At 41.6% G+C, this 16,109-nt stretch overlaps 1 protein-coding gene across 2 annotated transcripts in view; it reads right to left on the minus strand.

The window, feature by feature from the left end:
* Window positions 1-471: 471 nt before the first annotated feature.
* The window catches only part of ZBTB44 (zinc finger and BTB domain containing 44), a 41,668-nt gene continuing 26,030 nt past the window's right edge, over window positions 472-16,109 (minus strand). The window contains exons 3-6 of one of the 2 annotated variants that reach the window (XM_075280144.1): window positions 14,710-14,794; window positions 14,029-14,192; window positions 12,608-12,908; window positions 472-9,257 (exon numbers count right to left, since the gene is read on the minus strand). In XM_075280144.1, the coding sequence (XP_075136245.1) occupies window positions 8,966-9,257; window positions 12,608-12,908; window positions 14,029-14,192; window positions 14,710-14,794 (842 nt within the window). In that variant the 3' untranslated portion in view covers window positions 472-8,965. The remainder of the gene's footprint in view (window positions 9,258-12,607; window positions 12,909-14,028; window positions 14,193-14,709; window positions 14,795-16,109) is intronic. The other variant, XM_075280145.1, reaches the window with a different exon arrangement.

A 16,109-nucleotide genomic window follows, 5' to 3' on the forward strand; every position in this document is an offset into this window, starting at 1 on the left:
GCTGCAGCATCTATGCATCCAGTACAGACCTTCTGTGTTATACATGGTGCAGGCAATGATGGTAAGAACTGAAGTCTCAGATATGATGACCAGGACCATGAACAAGACTGTAATTACCAAGAATCAGTCTGAAGACCAGAGCTGAAATTGTATTTGGCTTTGTCTGCCATAAGTTTGTTTCTGTAAAAGCTGCATAAACCCTGAAATAAGCTGATGTGTGCAGAGATAAGGGTGCAGTAAGGGTAATGGCACTTGTACTGAAGAAATAATGGCTATTCTGCCTACAGCACTGACCTTTTGGATTGTACATTTGCTATTTAGCAGCCTGGAAAAAGCAGGTAACAACCATGAGAATGGAGGATAAAGCGAGAACCATTTTCCAGGGGTTGTCACTGCCCCTCACAGTCAGGTAGGTGTCAGGACTCTGGAACAGCATCGTCTCTCCACAAAGAAGAAGCAGGCACAAGCAGAAAACATTAATAATAATATATTTTAATGAAAAATCTTCGCATCATCATCAGGTTTCTATCCAAAGACACTCAAAACTAACTTATTTTTTTGTCCTTAATTTGACCTATGACGGCTTCGGGCGAGAACTGAAATCCTTTCTGTGTTTTCATACAAGGTTTTTTTTTTTTTTTTTTCTCCTTTTATTTTTATGATTAAACAACCAGGCAAAATGTAGCCAACACTTACTCCTCGTATATCCCACAAGCTTAGATTCCAAGTAGCTATACAGAGTATATACATTACACAAGAGGGGCAGAGCCAAGCGCACTATCCCACCAATCTCGGTTTACTCTACAGTGGGAAACATCTATACTATCTGAATGACCTATGAACGATTAAGAGGTGATGCCCAATCTCAACGTCTACCCCCTCCCCAACTTCATCTCCTCCTCTCTGGTATATCTTGAAAAGGTTTGTGTTTGTGCTTTGTGTATCTGATGATCTGGAGCCAGCTTTTTTTTCCCCTAGAAAAATGGAGAAATGACAAAGTGATACATGTTTTAATGGAGACTGTGCCACCTACTTTTTCTAGAATTCCACATAGTAATACATTTAGTATCTAGAAAACAGATCCAGTGGGTGAATTTTAATTCCATTAAAAGGGGACAGTCAATCTAGAAACAGTAATTTTCCTGTTTAGCTTCTTTTCTAGTGTCCTCTCGGGCTGTGCAGGCTAGACAAGAAAATCACACTAAATAATGGGGCACGTTCACTAAACCCATACACCTCTTTTGCAGGGGGGAAAAAAAGTTAAAAATGTTGGGGTTGCAACTTTTTAAACGTTGTCACAATAATTGTCACAAGTATCGACACTGCCCTAACCACTTTCCGAAAAGGGGACATGGTATGGGTCAGCAGCCCTGCAAGATGTATCATCATTTATGCCAGTTTTGTGGCACAAATGATACCTGAAATCTATACCAAGCAGGTGTACCTGTACAATACACAAGTCTTGGTAAATCGCCCTCAAAAACTTCAGAAAACACAAAAGGACAAAAGAGGCTCCTTAAAATGAGATCACACTGTATATAAAACTATTACAAGTGTCAACCCTCATCTGACAACAGCATGTTCTTTTCTGGAGAGACAAAGGTATGATGCCTTCCAAAAAAGCCAGTTATGAGGGGACGTGTGTGACAGCACCTAAAATTACATTTTTCTTAGTAGGTGCAAATGATACAATTGCATCTCCAATATTAAACGGAACATGTTACATGGAAAATACAGTCTGACATGCAAGCAGAAAAGAAGTTATATTGATATATAGTTTTGTGGCAAAAGATTCAGTATAATTTGTATTTTATTCATTTATATCTCTTCTTTGTATATGCAGATAAGTCAAGGTGTTGGTCCTACTCCGTGATATACAGCCATCATTGTATCAGACTGCATGTTCCATGTGTCAGATTTGCAGTAAGTGATTTCATGGAGGCCTAATTTGACTGTGCACAGTCTCTCCTAGTTGGGGGGTGCGAGGGTCATGGCCTTTTAACCCTATGTTAAATTGGTAAATGGTTCCCTCCAGGGGCCACAATTGCTACTTGACAATTGGTAGGATCTTACGGTTTGGCTCTGCCCCCTCTTAGACATTGGGAAACATCAAAAGCGTACAGCTACGGGCTCAAAAAACATATCAGAAAAGAAAAAGGACAACAAAATTAAACAACCGTGACCTTCACATTGAATACAAGAACTGTAGAAATAATTGTAACATTTCCAAAACGGCACTTGTTTTCCAAAAATGGGCACAAAAATAGATATTGTCGCCACCAAGAACAATGGGGTACTATAAAAATGTTAAAAGCCAGATACAAGTATATAAAATGTGTCAATTCTCTTTAAACATTGTATATATTTAAAACAAAAAGAAAGCAATCCTCGCCAACAGGTTAATATACATGCTAGGTGTAAGATACGTTTGGGGGAGAGGGACCCTACAACTGAATTGTGTACAACATATTAGGACAGATCACCAAGTAGAAGGGAATTTCTAATGTTTAGAAAGCAGGGGGTTGGTACAGAGCGCACCCCAGTGTTATGTCCCAGCACCCAACCTCCTGATCGCAGGGTGCTGTGTGCAAACAGCTTGAAGGCAGGATGCAACTTCTTACATGAGTTTGAGGGGAGGAAACCTGTAGATGGATAACATTGAGAATAGTGCTGGGTGGATGGAGGCGCCAGAACCCATATAGACAGTAACACAGCCATATATAAATATTTTCCAGCCTAGGCAGAGAAGTGGTTGGCACAATGACCGTGAACCCTGCTGAGCCAAATCAAACCAGGAGGTGGAGGGCTGGTGTAAGTCAATGGCAATTTACACCACCATACTATTCAGGGACACATAACTACTGCTGCCTATATTCTGCACATTGGATGGGACACCGGTGTACCCTGAATACAACAGACAGGTGAAGATCTTTAACCGCATGTATTGTCTTTTACTGTTATAACTGAAGACAGAACCATCAGATCCTTTTGGGCCCTTGTGATGCTGTATACATGCAGCTGGATAAGGCGCCTAATGATGGATATATGTAATACTGAGCAGGAACCGTTATAACAAGAACCAGTGTTGTGCAGAGCTTGCACTTGTCTTTAGCACGCAGTAGAGCATTCTGGTGGAGGAGAGCACCTGATGGGCATGTTGCAGCCATTTTACCCTCTGTCATAGATCTATATAATGACGCTACATGTGATCTGAATACTGTGGTTGAGTCATTGCTCGATTTCAGAAACAGGCCTAGTTCCATCACATTGTTGGTACCCACTATCCTTACCTATGCAGATGTTTTATAAGGGAGGTCCATATAAATACATGATATGCTGGGAGCTGTGTTTACAGGGAGGGTGATTGTGCAATCGTTCATATTGTGCTGTTTTAAAGGGTTTTTCTTAAGAAGGAAGGAATGAACGCAGCTTGATCTCATGAGAGATGCTTCGGTTACCTACTGCAATCGAGTTAGACTCTGATGTACAATCAGTCCACTATTTGCTGAAATCTATGGCTCTATGGATGATGAAGCCTGGATATTTCACGGATTTGGATACATAGTGTCCTAGCTGCTCTGGGCAAATAAATTATTTTTATATTTGAAGAGGGGGGGGGGGGCTGATTGTCCTCCGCTGGACGACAACAATGGAGCTGCAGGAAAAGACTGCACAGAGAGGCACCAGAGCACCAGGAAAAGGAGAGTATGATATTTTTTTTTCATTAAAAACTGCATGCCTTTTTACTTGCATAGTATATTTTTACCATTTATTCCAATTCATTTTTGCCACTTAGGTTGGGTTTACTAGAAAGTTCACAGAGGAACAAATGACACTATCTGCCCAAAAAAAATAAACACATTTTTTTTGGGCAGATAGTTCACAGAGGGACAAATGACACTTTCTAATATACACACATTTGTTTGAAATCAGTGATTTTTTTTAGGTTGGGTTTACATAGCACTTTTTTTTTACTGAAGAACTGCACGTTTTTTATTTGCAGTTATGAGTAGCAAATGTTTACTATACATGTCACCTATATTAAACTGAAAACCTCTATTGTACTATACTGGTTGTTAGCATACAAGTGAAATACATTGTAATGTGCTAGGCACAACTCCAGCTAAAAACTGCACTGTGTAAACACAGTCTAAGTGAAGCATTGACTGATCTCAGCTAGATATCAGCACATATCATCAGGTACCTTGTGTGCCAGCGCCAACTCTCACAGTACTATTACACATCTGCATTGTTTCTTTCAATAACTGAAAGTGTTCTGTATTTTTGATCAGTAGAAGGCCTTATTCACACAACGTCCATGAATAGCGTCAAGTCCACAGAAGAGACTTATTTCACATATTGTGTCATGGCCGTCTTTGAAATGGCTGACACAGCTGCTATAAAACCCAGAAATGTCTAAGGGTCTATTTATACAGCTTTATCTATATTCTTTTGACAGAAAGACAGAACATGTCAGTTTAATAGCACTGTAACATTAAAGTACACTAAAGTTAAAACACTAGTCCAATGCTGTAAAAAAAAGGCAATGGATTAAGAGGTATTTGTGGAGTTGTACCTGGGAAAAATGGTTTGTTACTATTAGAAGTCTTTTTTTTCCTTTTAGTCTATATAACTTATCTCTGAATTAGTGGTGCCTGGCCGATCTCGCCACTGAAAGATTGTCTGCAATGTTATGCAACATTCACTTGTAGTTAGTGAATGGTGCAAGCAGTTACAGGAGCTCTACATTATAGTACCTTCTATGTGAAAGTGCTTAATATACATATATACAAAGTACCTGTGACTGAGCAGAGCCAGGTCTGTGCATATACCATTCATACAAGAATATTTCCTGAAAGTGACAACATGCTGTAACTACCAGAAACTGGACACTAAGGGCTAGTTTACACGGGGGCAAGGAGGCGGATTTCACCTCAAAATCTGCCTGCATACAATGGTGGTCTATGGAGACCACTAGCGTTCTTTTTTCCGCTAGCGGCATGATGCTGCCGACTCCGGAGGGGGAAGCCGCGACCGCGCGTGAACAAGCCCTTACAATTGTCAAATGTGGAAGCTCAGAAGGGGTGACAAAAACTTTAGATTAGGTTGGTGACTGCCAAAATAAGCACACCAGTAAACGCAAAGTAGGGCATTTTACCTCAATTACTATTAACGGCAATTGTTTAGCTCATGCCCCTTTTTAAACCATGCCCTTTTTACAGTATGAACCGCTATTATAGCCTGCGGATGCCTTCAAACCCCGGAGTATAAGTGGAGGCCCTGGTGAGCTGATTATCCAAAAAAGAAATTATCTGCTGCACACTCTTGATTCAGTGATGAATAAACAAATACATTTATTGTGAAGGTAAGATAGGTTGATGTGCCAATGTTAAATAGGGACGTTTCGGTCCAATGACCTTTATCATGCCAGATCAATGTGTGACGTACAAGGAGCCTCCATGGTTGACAGGGATACTGACAGGGTCTGAGGACCCATTTTCTGCTTGCACCTCAATCCAATATATAACTGTGCGGTTCCACTGTTCTTACATCTGGTGAGGTGATTAAACATGAAAAACAGTGTTACTCATCTCTCCTGGAATCCGGCATGACTCCCTGCTGTCTTCGGGTTTTCTAACTGACATCAGGGACTGTTGAGTCCTGTGTTTGGGCCTCAGTGGTCCCTGACCCGATGAGAGCAAGGAGTCACACCGGAGTCCAGGAGAGATGATGTAATCAGCTTCCCTGAGCGTCTGCTTATTATATTCTGGGGTATGAAGAGACATCAAGGTGTAATAGCAGTTCCAGTTCATACTGTAAATAGGGAGTGGTTTAAAAGGGGATGTGAACTGAATAATTACTCTTACGGCTCTGTGCTGTGTCCAGGTCTTCTGACTGACATCTGGGACCACTGAGGCCTGTGATTGGACTTCAGCGGTCACATGGGTCATGTGACCCATTCAAGAACAATGTGTGTATCAAAAGAGGCCAGTGCTCCAGAGGGGAGCAAATAACTTCACAATAAAGTGGTCAATAAATTATTTTACAATTTTACACTACACTACAACACAGGCTAATTTTTAAACTGGAGGACAAATTTTTCTTTTTACTGGAGTGCTTCTTTGAGACTATGGTCACCTTTGTTCCCACTGAAGTCAATGGGAGCTGAGCAGAAGTAATGCTGCCCATCCACTCTGTACACTGTACAATATGGGAACAGATGCATGCATCAACAGATAGTCCGCACCAATCAGATATTTAGGATAGGTCATAAAAAATTAACTCCTAGCAAATCCCTTTTGCCAATGTCATACACTTCAGAAAACCTTATTTTTCTTGCAGATTTTGCAGTGTTTCTTTTCGCAGCCAAGGTCAAGATTGGCCTCAAAAGGAATGGGAAATATGAAGGAAGCACTTATACTCCTCCTGCCTTTGCCTCAAAAAACCATCGCAAAATCTGTAATAAAAAACGCAGCAATACTGATCGAATCTTACACTGGACTCTCTTTACAGGAACAGATCTACAATTTATGGGACATGCTTACGTCTAAGTTTATAGTAAGGCATTACTTTTTACTATAGTCAGCATTAATTAATATTTTCAGCTTGGCTTAGGACTGGTTTCCAGGGTGTTGAATTCACCATTAAGATCAGTAGAGTAGCCCTGATACAAACAATGGACTCTTAGCAAATGGAATATCTCAACAATTGTTAAAATTTGGATAAAAAAGCCACTGTGACTTTACATGATTCAGGGATTGTTTTGTTGTTGTTGTTGTAGCTGTCCTAGACTGTTACTTCTATAAAACTCGCTATGCATGGTGTGGTCCTAGCGACACATGTGAGCATAACTTTATAATGAAACCTAAACACAGCTTTGCTACCAGGACACAGTTTTGCCCATCAAGCATGCAAGCGTAAATCACTACAGCAACAAACCACACATATCTCCTCAGGGGGGCAGCAATCCTTCTCCTTATAATGTATTTTCCACTCAGTCTTCTCTGCAGAATTGACAAAAGCAAAACCCACAGCTAAAGGGCCGCACCCAACCATGTGAACCAAGTCAATTTGCACAAACCCCACACGTTGTTTATTAGCATTATAGCCAGGTGTTGCAGGATCCAAGAGGTTCACCTGTCTGCCAAATCCTCCCACCCACTGACATGTTACTTATAATAGCAGAAACCAGTCCACAAACACTCCAGGCCCTGCCAGAAAAAGAGAGGAGAGAAAGGAGCAGTCTGAACAGACACTGAACACAGGAAACATTGTCCTCACTGCTCCAATACAAACCTGAGAGCCAGTTTGGTAAGCTATGTAGGATTGTAGACTGGAAAGGAGCAGGATGTAGCCTGGGAAATAGAGGTGTTTTACGTACAAACATGTATGACAACTAGAGATGAGTGACCAGCCCTCTTCTCTCTGATTTCACAGGACACAATGGAAAGATTTATTGATGTATTAACATTTTTGCTTAATTAATTAATTAAGGTCTGACCCTGGTGTAACATCTACCACTTAGAAAAATCAGGTGCTTTATTCACAGGATGCTCAAACTGGTGCAAAGACTGTGCTGTATGTACTGGAGTACCATCCATCCCAACGATGTTTATATGCTGTATGAACTGCTCTGAGCAAAAAAAATGAACTTGCAGCCTTATACCGCCATTGATTTACACTGCATTTCAGCTAACTGAGAAGTTTAGAAAGAAGTTGTCCTCCCTATGACAGGCCCTGATCTTCTACTATTACAGTAACTTCTATCTGCTGGTGGCTTTCCCTGAGCAGAAATTCCTCATTCTTTCCTTACTCACTGTCATCATATGAAACGCGCCAGAAGTTGTCGCCAACCAATGACAACACAGGCCATGCCAGCCAACACTGCAGGTCTCATGATTTCCATGTAAAGCAGAAAAGCCCTAAAGCTGGGACTTCCACTCTGGTAAGGCTTAAAATAAAATAAAACAAATAATAATAATAATAATAGAATAAACTCCTATAAAGTAGTAAAGTTACAAGTTCCAGGTATAATAAAAAGGTTAGTAAATAAAGAAAAAAAAAATCGGGTCATATCGTTACCTATAGCAACAGCAGCCAAACTATTAAATATTACCCAATCAGAACTTAGCTTAGTGCAGGTCGTCTATGCCTTGTGCTTGCTGACTTTAGCTGAACCGTAGGATTAGTTTGGTCAGACTAAACGTCTATACAGCTCTCGCAGAGGTGATGGAACAGGAGATGATCTGTACAATTCACGTTGCTGGTGAACACATTTGGTCAGAGAATTTCTAAAATGAACACACAGGTTAAGCTTGGACAATGGAGATAAATGTCTGTACCAGTGCAGCGACAGTCCCACCGAGACAATACAGGTCACTCCTCACATCAAAAAAAAAAAAAAAAGAATCAAACACTCCAATCATAGAACACAATTACATTAAAAATTTCAAGCTTCCTATGATGAAGAGAAAGTTCTGTAGTTCTCAGGAACCGAGAACTCCTGCTGCAATGCACACACCGCCAGTGACTGTCCCGTGGGTCTGTGCCTCTATGGATCAGACGATCACGTGACGCCAGGGGTGGGAAAGGAGCTACTGGCAGCCGCATCACCGGCTCAATGGCGACGTGTGTGGTAGTGTCGTAAAAGGTCATGAACCAGCAATGTGCAAGGATTAATCCAGGAAAAGATCGCAGAGATATTAACAAAAGCAAAGGCTCCTCCCATTGAAAGACAAGCAGTGGATTCCAGGTATCTTCCTGTGGTGGATGTGACTGCCCACCCTGCATTGTCCTTAGGGGGCCTCATTTACTTTCATCATAAAAAGAAATTTAAAAGAGAAACTAGAACTGACCAAACACAGGTATTTCCCAAGGAGGAAAAAAAAGAAAAAAAAAAGGTTAAAAATGAAGAAATATGCGTTGGCTGAAGTCTGGGCGCAGGGCGGCTATTTCCAGGTATCAGCTATTCCACAGCAATGGAAGCCACCTCTGTTTTGGGTGTGTCATCTCGGCTGGCTTCTTCCAGGGGGGTGGCCTTTGCAGGCTCGGTCATTTCTTCCTCATCTCCCTCTTTCTCTGCAAGGCCGCTCAGGGAGCCCAGTGGGAATGTGCTCTCACAGTTCTGAGTGGAGGAGACCTGGGAGATGACAGGCATTTGGACAGAGGAGTTGCTTTCAAAGCTGTGTTCTGCCAGCTCATACTGCCCAAGAGCCTCTTCCTGCTCCTGACTCAGGTAATCCGGGACTAGGAAATCGCTGGGGAGAAAAAGACAGACAATCTTACCATGATAACACTAGAACAGACACATGGACCCCACCCCTCACCAACATTACATGGAGGAGAGTCAAACATCGTGGTTTAGTGGCAGAAGAGTAAGGTTAAGTTCACATGAGGTTTTTTGGTCTGGAACCTGAGGCCGCCTCAGGTTCCGGATCAAAAAATGGGTAGCCATAACTGAATGCCGATGCACTGCACCGGCATCCAGTCACGCACTCCACTCCAGATTAGGCTCAATGAATGGGCCTAGTCGGGAGGGGGGAGTGTCTTCAGGCCGAATCGCAAGGCGAAACGGCCTGAAGAATGAGCATGTCGCTTCTTTTTTTCCGGGGGCCGGAATAAACGGCTCCCAGAAAAAAAGAACTGACCGGCTCCAATTGAAATCAATGGGAGCTGACTTTTTGGTCAGTATTTTGAAGTGAATACGGACTCAAAATCCTGACCTAAAAAACCTGTGTGAACTTACCCTAAAGTTTGTGCAAAACCACTAAAAAGCGACATCTGAATCCAGCCTGACCTGCATATTTATCAGCCCATGTGACAAGGGAAAGCAGTCTTAATATTTGCAGCACTATAGCTAGGACATTATTGCTCTTCACCTGTTTTTCTCAAAATCAAGGTCACAATCTTACAAACTTCAGGGAAGAGACGCTATGAGGGAGGGGTTGTCTAGGAAAAACACAAGTAATTTTTGACATCCGATCACTTATTACCCTCTCTGCCAAGATTTATAGCAAACATAACAGCACGAATCTCAAGGAGAATGGACAGATCAAGACAATGGGAGATGAAGACGGGAATAAAAGGGATGGCCAAGGTCATGCAGAAATGTGGACACCTGAAGAGTCACAATAGAAATGGTTCGGGATTGAATGAGAACCGCCACAAGGAAATGGTTTTCTAAAGAACTGCATTACACAAGAAAATGTGAAATTCTATTTAATAATTTCCTTCTGTGCTTGAAGTTACAGGCCCAAAGCCTGAGGCTGCATTACTGAGGAAATGAGTAAGCAGCCATGAAGAGAGGAATGGAGTCAATCTCTAAATCACTTAACTGGACAGTAATGTGACTTGGATCCTCACAAAGTACTATGGCAACGTGAAATTCAAAGCGAGACAATGTCATCAGTAATTTTCACCAGTGCGGCATCAGGCTTTTGGCCTAGAGCTTCAAATGATTTAACCTCAGCACAAAAGGAAAATATAAACGGCTGACGCCATATTTTTATCTGCTGCAGCAGAAAAAAGAAAGCTGCGTTTTACAATCCCAGCAAAGTGAATGAAGTTTTATTTAATCCCATCCCCACATTGCAGGAAAAAACCCAGCATGTTCATTTTACCTGCGAAAACAGTGATTATACCAAATACTTAAAAGTTGGGTTGGAGGGGGTGGGATTAGTGAGCAAAATGCAGAAAAGCAGTGAAAACCAAAGCTCTGTTGCTCTGCTTGTTTTCCCACTTGTTTTTCCCCTGCATTTTTAGTCATGTTGTGATATATAAAAATGCTTTCACAATTGCAGATGCATTTCTTTAGCTTAATCGCCTTCATATATAAAGAGGAAAGTGTCCTGATCATCCTAACAAAGGGAACAACGATCATTAATGGTGGAAGTACAGTTCTCAATGTTACTAAGTGGTGGTACTTTTACTACCCACTACTATGTGACAATCTCCAGCAGAACTGCTACTGACAATGCACACTTCATAGAGACAGTAGAGTCTGAGGAAGGAGCCGTGTTGACAACTACTGCTATGTTAAATAGGTAATTCATCTCGCCCGCTTCTTCCTACACGATTATCCTGGTCATCATTCTAGGACACATCACCTACACAGGGATAAAACCGTGGCCAACTATACTATCCTAGAACAGTCAACATGTTCTGCATGGGCAAGATGAAGCTACAAAATCCCTCTAAGAGACATGTCCACCACTTGCTGAGATGGAGTCTTACTTCAGGGTGGAGTTTATTACAATGTCAAATAATGAGAAATGCAGTAAAATCTGAAATACTTCAGCTAAGCATCTTGTATGTCATAAGACAACACCATGGGTCCATGAGTTCAGAAATCTATTGACTCCCCATTTAGAGCTGCACTGCAGAAAACCACTAAGTTCGTCAGCACTGCCCTGTTATTTTTCCAGTTGGGGTCCAAGATTAGAGACATCTGAAGACATTTAGAAGATCTCAACTAAAGACTGAGTTCATATATCTGTCTCTGTGCAAATACTTGTAATTCGGATAACTGGACAGGATGTAGGTAAATTCTTCGCTTACCTTACCCCCTCTCATAATAATGCTGGGGTATTTTGCTAGTTAATCTCTTCCCTGAATAGAGCCAGTTCTAACAAGCTTATTTACACAATCTTACAATCCAGGGAGGGAAAACAAGGTTCTACATCCCATTGGTTTTGCCAACAAATAACTTGGCCTTAAGAGCTTCAGAGAACTTGGATGTGTGACATACAGCAGAAGAAAGCAAGAATTCTGGTAGTAAAACAAATGTTGATGACAAGACGGGAGAGGGAGCTGCATATCAGCTATAGGGAGAGATTATACTGATTCTGCCTGAACCCCACAGACATAAGAAAACACATGAAGATGTCCATGTGGATCAAATTCTATACAATTCTGTGTGTATGGAAGTGGGTGGGCAAACTTGTTATACAAATAGAAAAAAGGATTTTTGTTTCTCATCTCAGACTGAGACTCAGGATAACCTGTTAGATACTGATACCCCTTCAAAGTATGCCTGGCTTGGGGGTTAACTCAAAATAAGGTACATATATACACTTATTATATACGTATGGCTCTAGATTTTTTAATCATCTTACAACATAACAAAATAATACCATAACCCACATCTTGTTATTTTATAACATTGTAGGCAGTGTTTGTGGGGTTTTTGTCATTTGACTGGACAACCCCTTTAACAGACTTGGCAGGATTGTGTCACTTCTGATCTGAAATTTGAAGGCCAAAAACAAAGCTCCTTATACATAAATATATTAATAATAACTGTTCTGTAAAGCAGAACCTTTTTTTGGGAACGAATAAGAAACTCATTGAAAGAATTTCAGATTTTATATGTGGCTGACCCTCGAAGAGAGGCTATCTGTGCCCATGGACATGATCAATAATACCAGTATCTACTCCTCATCAATATATGATGCTGGAGCGCTACTAACTGTTTGGCTCTGTAGGCCGGCCCATGTAGAGATCTGTTATCTCTAAAGAACAGGCCACCATTGCGGATGGAGAAGCTGCTGTGTGGAGGAATATTCAGTTATTTAGCTTGTGTCTGCTGGCTTCTTGCTGTGCACCTCACCTGCTCTGGAAGTAGTTTGCTAGCTCTGACGCTTCGTGGTTCAGGCTCCTCAGGTGCACGATTAAATTTCCAGAGTTGGTAAACATGGCGCCGCATGTTTTGCACTCGTATATCCGAGGCTTGCGGATAATGTGCCGGGAAACCCGCATGTGGTGTTTGTATTCCCCGAAGGAAGTGAATGTGGCACTACATATCTGGCACCGGAAACAGCGTTTACCTTCGTGTTTCAGCCGATGCATCTTTAAGGAGTAAGCCCGGGTGAATTTTTTCCCACAGCGATCACACTGAAAAGGTTTAATTCCTAGGAAAGAAAAAAGAATGCGATCAACACTAAAATAGACAAACAGTTTACATGTGATCTAACAGCTGCCATAAACCTATAACAAAGTGATAACTGCAATGCCCTTTCAGTAAAATGACTTCTGATTTCACTTTCCCAGAGAAGCAAAACTACTACCAAATACTATATGTGAAATGGTTAGAAACATGCTTGAATCATTGATGTTATATGTCCACATGCAAAAAGGGTGAAGCAGTTATAGCACAACAATCATGCTACAACCCAAGACACAGCCATGTGGCAGGTCCTTGTGTGTGATCAGAGTATACACCAAGCTATCATAAGAAATCCACAATACACTTTAGATAGTGCTCAACCAACCCACTACTAACAGTTAGCCCCTCCCCCAATACACATGAAAGCTTGGCTTAGCCAAACGTTGCATGCGTACTGAACAGGGAAAGTGGGTTGAAATTGGTGGGTTCAGCTGAAACACATGTAATGTGCATGGACTGCTTAAAGGGGTTGTCCACTTTCAGACTAATATTGAGACACATGTTATTGTTTGTACTTTGTACAATTTTCCAATATACTTTCTATATCAATTCCTCTGGGTTTTCTAAATCTCTGCTTGCTGTCACACGGTTTGCGAATTTCAGTGGATAAATGTCAGTCCATGGTCATGTGATTATACAGTCTATGGTCATGTGATGTACACACAGTTGCACAGTTTGCTACAGTCCCAACACAAAAATCAGACATCAGCCTGGTAACCAATTTTGCACCTGTGTGCTCATCACATGACCATGTACATGTCTGTCCATCACATGACCATGCACATGTCTGTCCATCACATGACCATAGACTGATTTTTATCCACTGGAAGTAATCAGAAAGAATGACAGCAAGCACAGATCTAGGAAACCATGAGGAATTCATACCTAATATATAAAAGTATAGTGTAAAATTGTACATAGATATATATGCATGAGCAGATCTCACCACCATCTCATGTCTATGACCAGCTGTTCAGTTGGAGCAAACATCTGTACAGAGATGGGAGCTATACACATGGTGTGCTGACAGATACAATGAAGAAATGACAGACGCACAGCACCATCTCCAGCTTCTGCAGACTAACCAGAATGTATGAGCATGTGCTGCTTCAGGTTCTGGATCCTAGTGAAGCGCACTCCGCAGGTTGGGCACTGGAAAGGTCTGTCGGGGCCATTAGGACTAGGTCGCTCTGTGCTGCTCGTGGAAGGAGTCAGGTACAGCTGGTAGGGATACTGGACATTCTCCAATCTAATAAAGACAACAAGAGCATTGGACTCAAGAGACAATGAAACAGCTATTCAGGGACAGGAGGTTTGTATCTATACATCAAAATAGGTAGCATGGTTCAGTGGTTAGCACTGTAGCCCTGCAGTGTTGGAGGCCTAGTTTCAAGGACAACATCTACAATGATTTTGTATGTTCTCCACGTATCTGCATAGGTTTCTTCTGGATACTCTGGTTTCCTCCCACGCTCCAAAGACCTACTAATAAAGATATAACCCTAACAATGAATGTGTACCTACTGGTCTGTGAAAAATGCTGAGTGTCTGTTCGATGTATTTTTCAGCTATCAGATAGATGTGTATTACACTGTGAGTTTAGATTTATTCTCTGGGGCTGCACTATTTGCTTTATTCGTTAAGTTCTTGATATACAATGTGAGTACTAGGCACGATTCTGTACCATAGACATGCCATCAACAGTGCCAGGCTTAGGCACAGTATATGGGATCATGCAATCATTATGTTATTAAGGAGCCACTTACCTGTCATCATCATCTGCATGAACATTGCTGCTGGCCGTCCCCTGGAGTGTGGGTAGACCCTCCCCGACACCCTCATCAATGGAGCCTGGATGACAGCGGACACAGAACACTGGTTATCATTGGCCAATCAGGGAAGAGGATATAATATAGGAGCTGCATCAATCATCTGATTATCACAAATCTTTAGGCTCACTCGCTTCCCTGCCATTATCACAGAAGGGAAAAATAGCGCAGCAAATCATCCATAAATCTACCAAAAGAAAGGGTATTCCCATCTTAAAGAGATCCTGTCGGGTTGATTTGGAACACTAAGCCATCCACAGGTCTTTATAGACCTGGAGTTTAGTGGGCCAAATTGTCCTGTTCTAAAAGATTTTCTTTACGACAATTTAAAAAACAAAAAAACACCTTTATACTTACCTAGAGAAGTGTGTGATGACTCTGGTACTCCCAACACCTTCATAGTTCTTCAGAGACGCTGAGGACGTACACCCCAGCCGTAGGTAAAGAGCAAGGGGAGGGGAGTACAGCAGCAGGGTAAGTTTAAAGCCATTTTATTATTATTGTGGACACCGATGATTTTATTACAGGCTTTAGTGTCCCAAATCGGCCTGACAGAAGTATGATTAGAATGGTGTACAACTATGTAACTACGGTATACTATTGTGAGGTTCTGACCCTTGTGGCCCTAGTTTCACTTAAAATCAATAATTATAATAATAACTTTATTTATATAGCGCCAACATATTCCGTAGCACTTTAAGAAAAAACAAAACAAAACAAAAAGAGCATTTGTTCCATTTAGTCTTCCCCTATATTACATTATATATGAATAAATATATACTTACTATATATAATTTTTTAATCTCAGCATAGATTTCAGGGCTCGTTCACATCTGCGCCCGGGAGTCCGTTTTCGCTTCCTGCACAAAACTGGGCAGGAGACGGAAACCTACCGGCATCTTTCAAACCCATTCATTTAAATGGGTTTGAAAAGTGTCCGGCCGTGAGCGCCGGTGAGCGTTATATGCTCTCCGCGGCGAAACAGTTTTTTTTTTTAAAACGTACACAGAGTCGGACATGCAGTACTCTGTATCTGGTTTAAAAAAAACGGTTTCGCCGTGGAGAGCTCAAAACGCTCACCGGCACTCACGGCTGGACTCAGCATGACAGGTTTCCATCTTCTCCATGCAGAAGAAGGAAACCTGATAACGGAGACCAGACACTGGTGTGAACCCAGCGCAAGTCTGACCAGCAACCCCTTTTTCCAGTTTCTCTGAGGGGTCTCATCTATTCAAGCTGGGCCCCCTGTTTCAAGGATCATGGCGGCACAGACAGAAATGACACATATTGGTGTTTATTTCTGCTGAAGAAACCTATTCAAAGAGCAGAATCTAAGT

The sequence above is a fragment of the Leptodactylus fuscus genome, chromosome 6 (assembly GCF_031893055.1).
Source record: "Leptodactylus fuscus isolate aLepFus1 chromosome 6, aLepFus1.hap2, whole genome shotgun sequence".
NCBI classification, from domain to species: Eukaryota; Metazoa; Chordata; class Amphibia; order Anura; family Leptodactylidae; genus Leptodactylus; species Leptodactylus fuscus.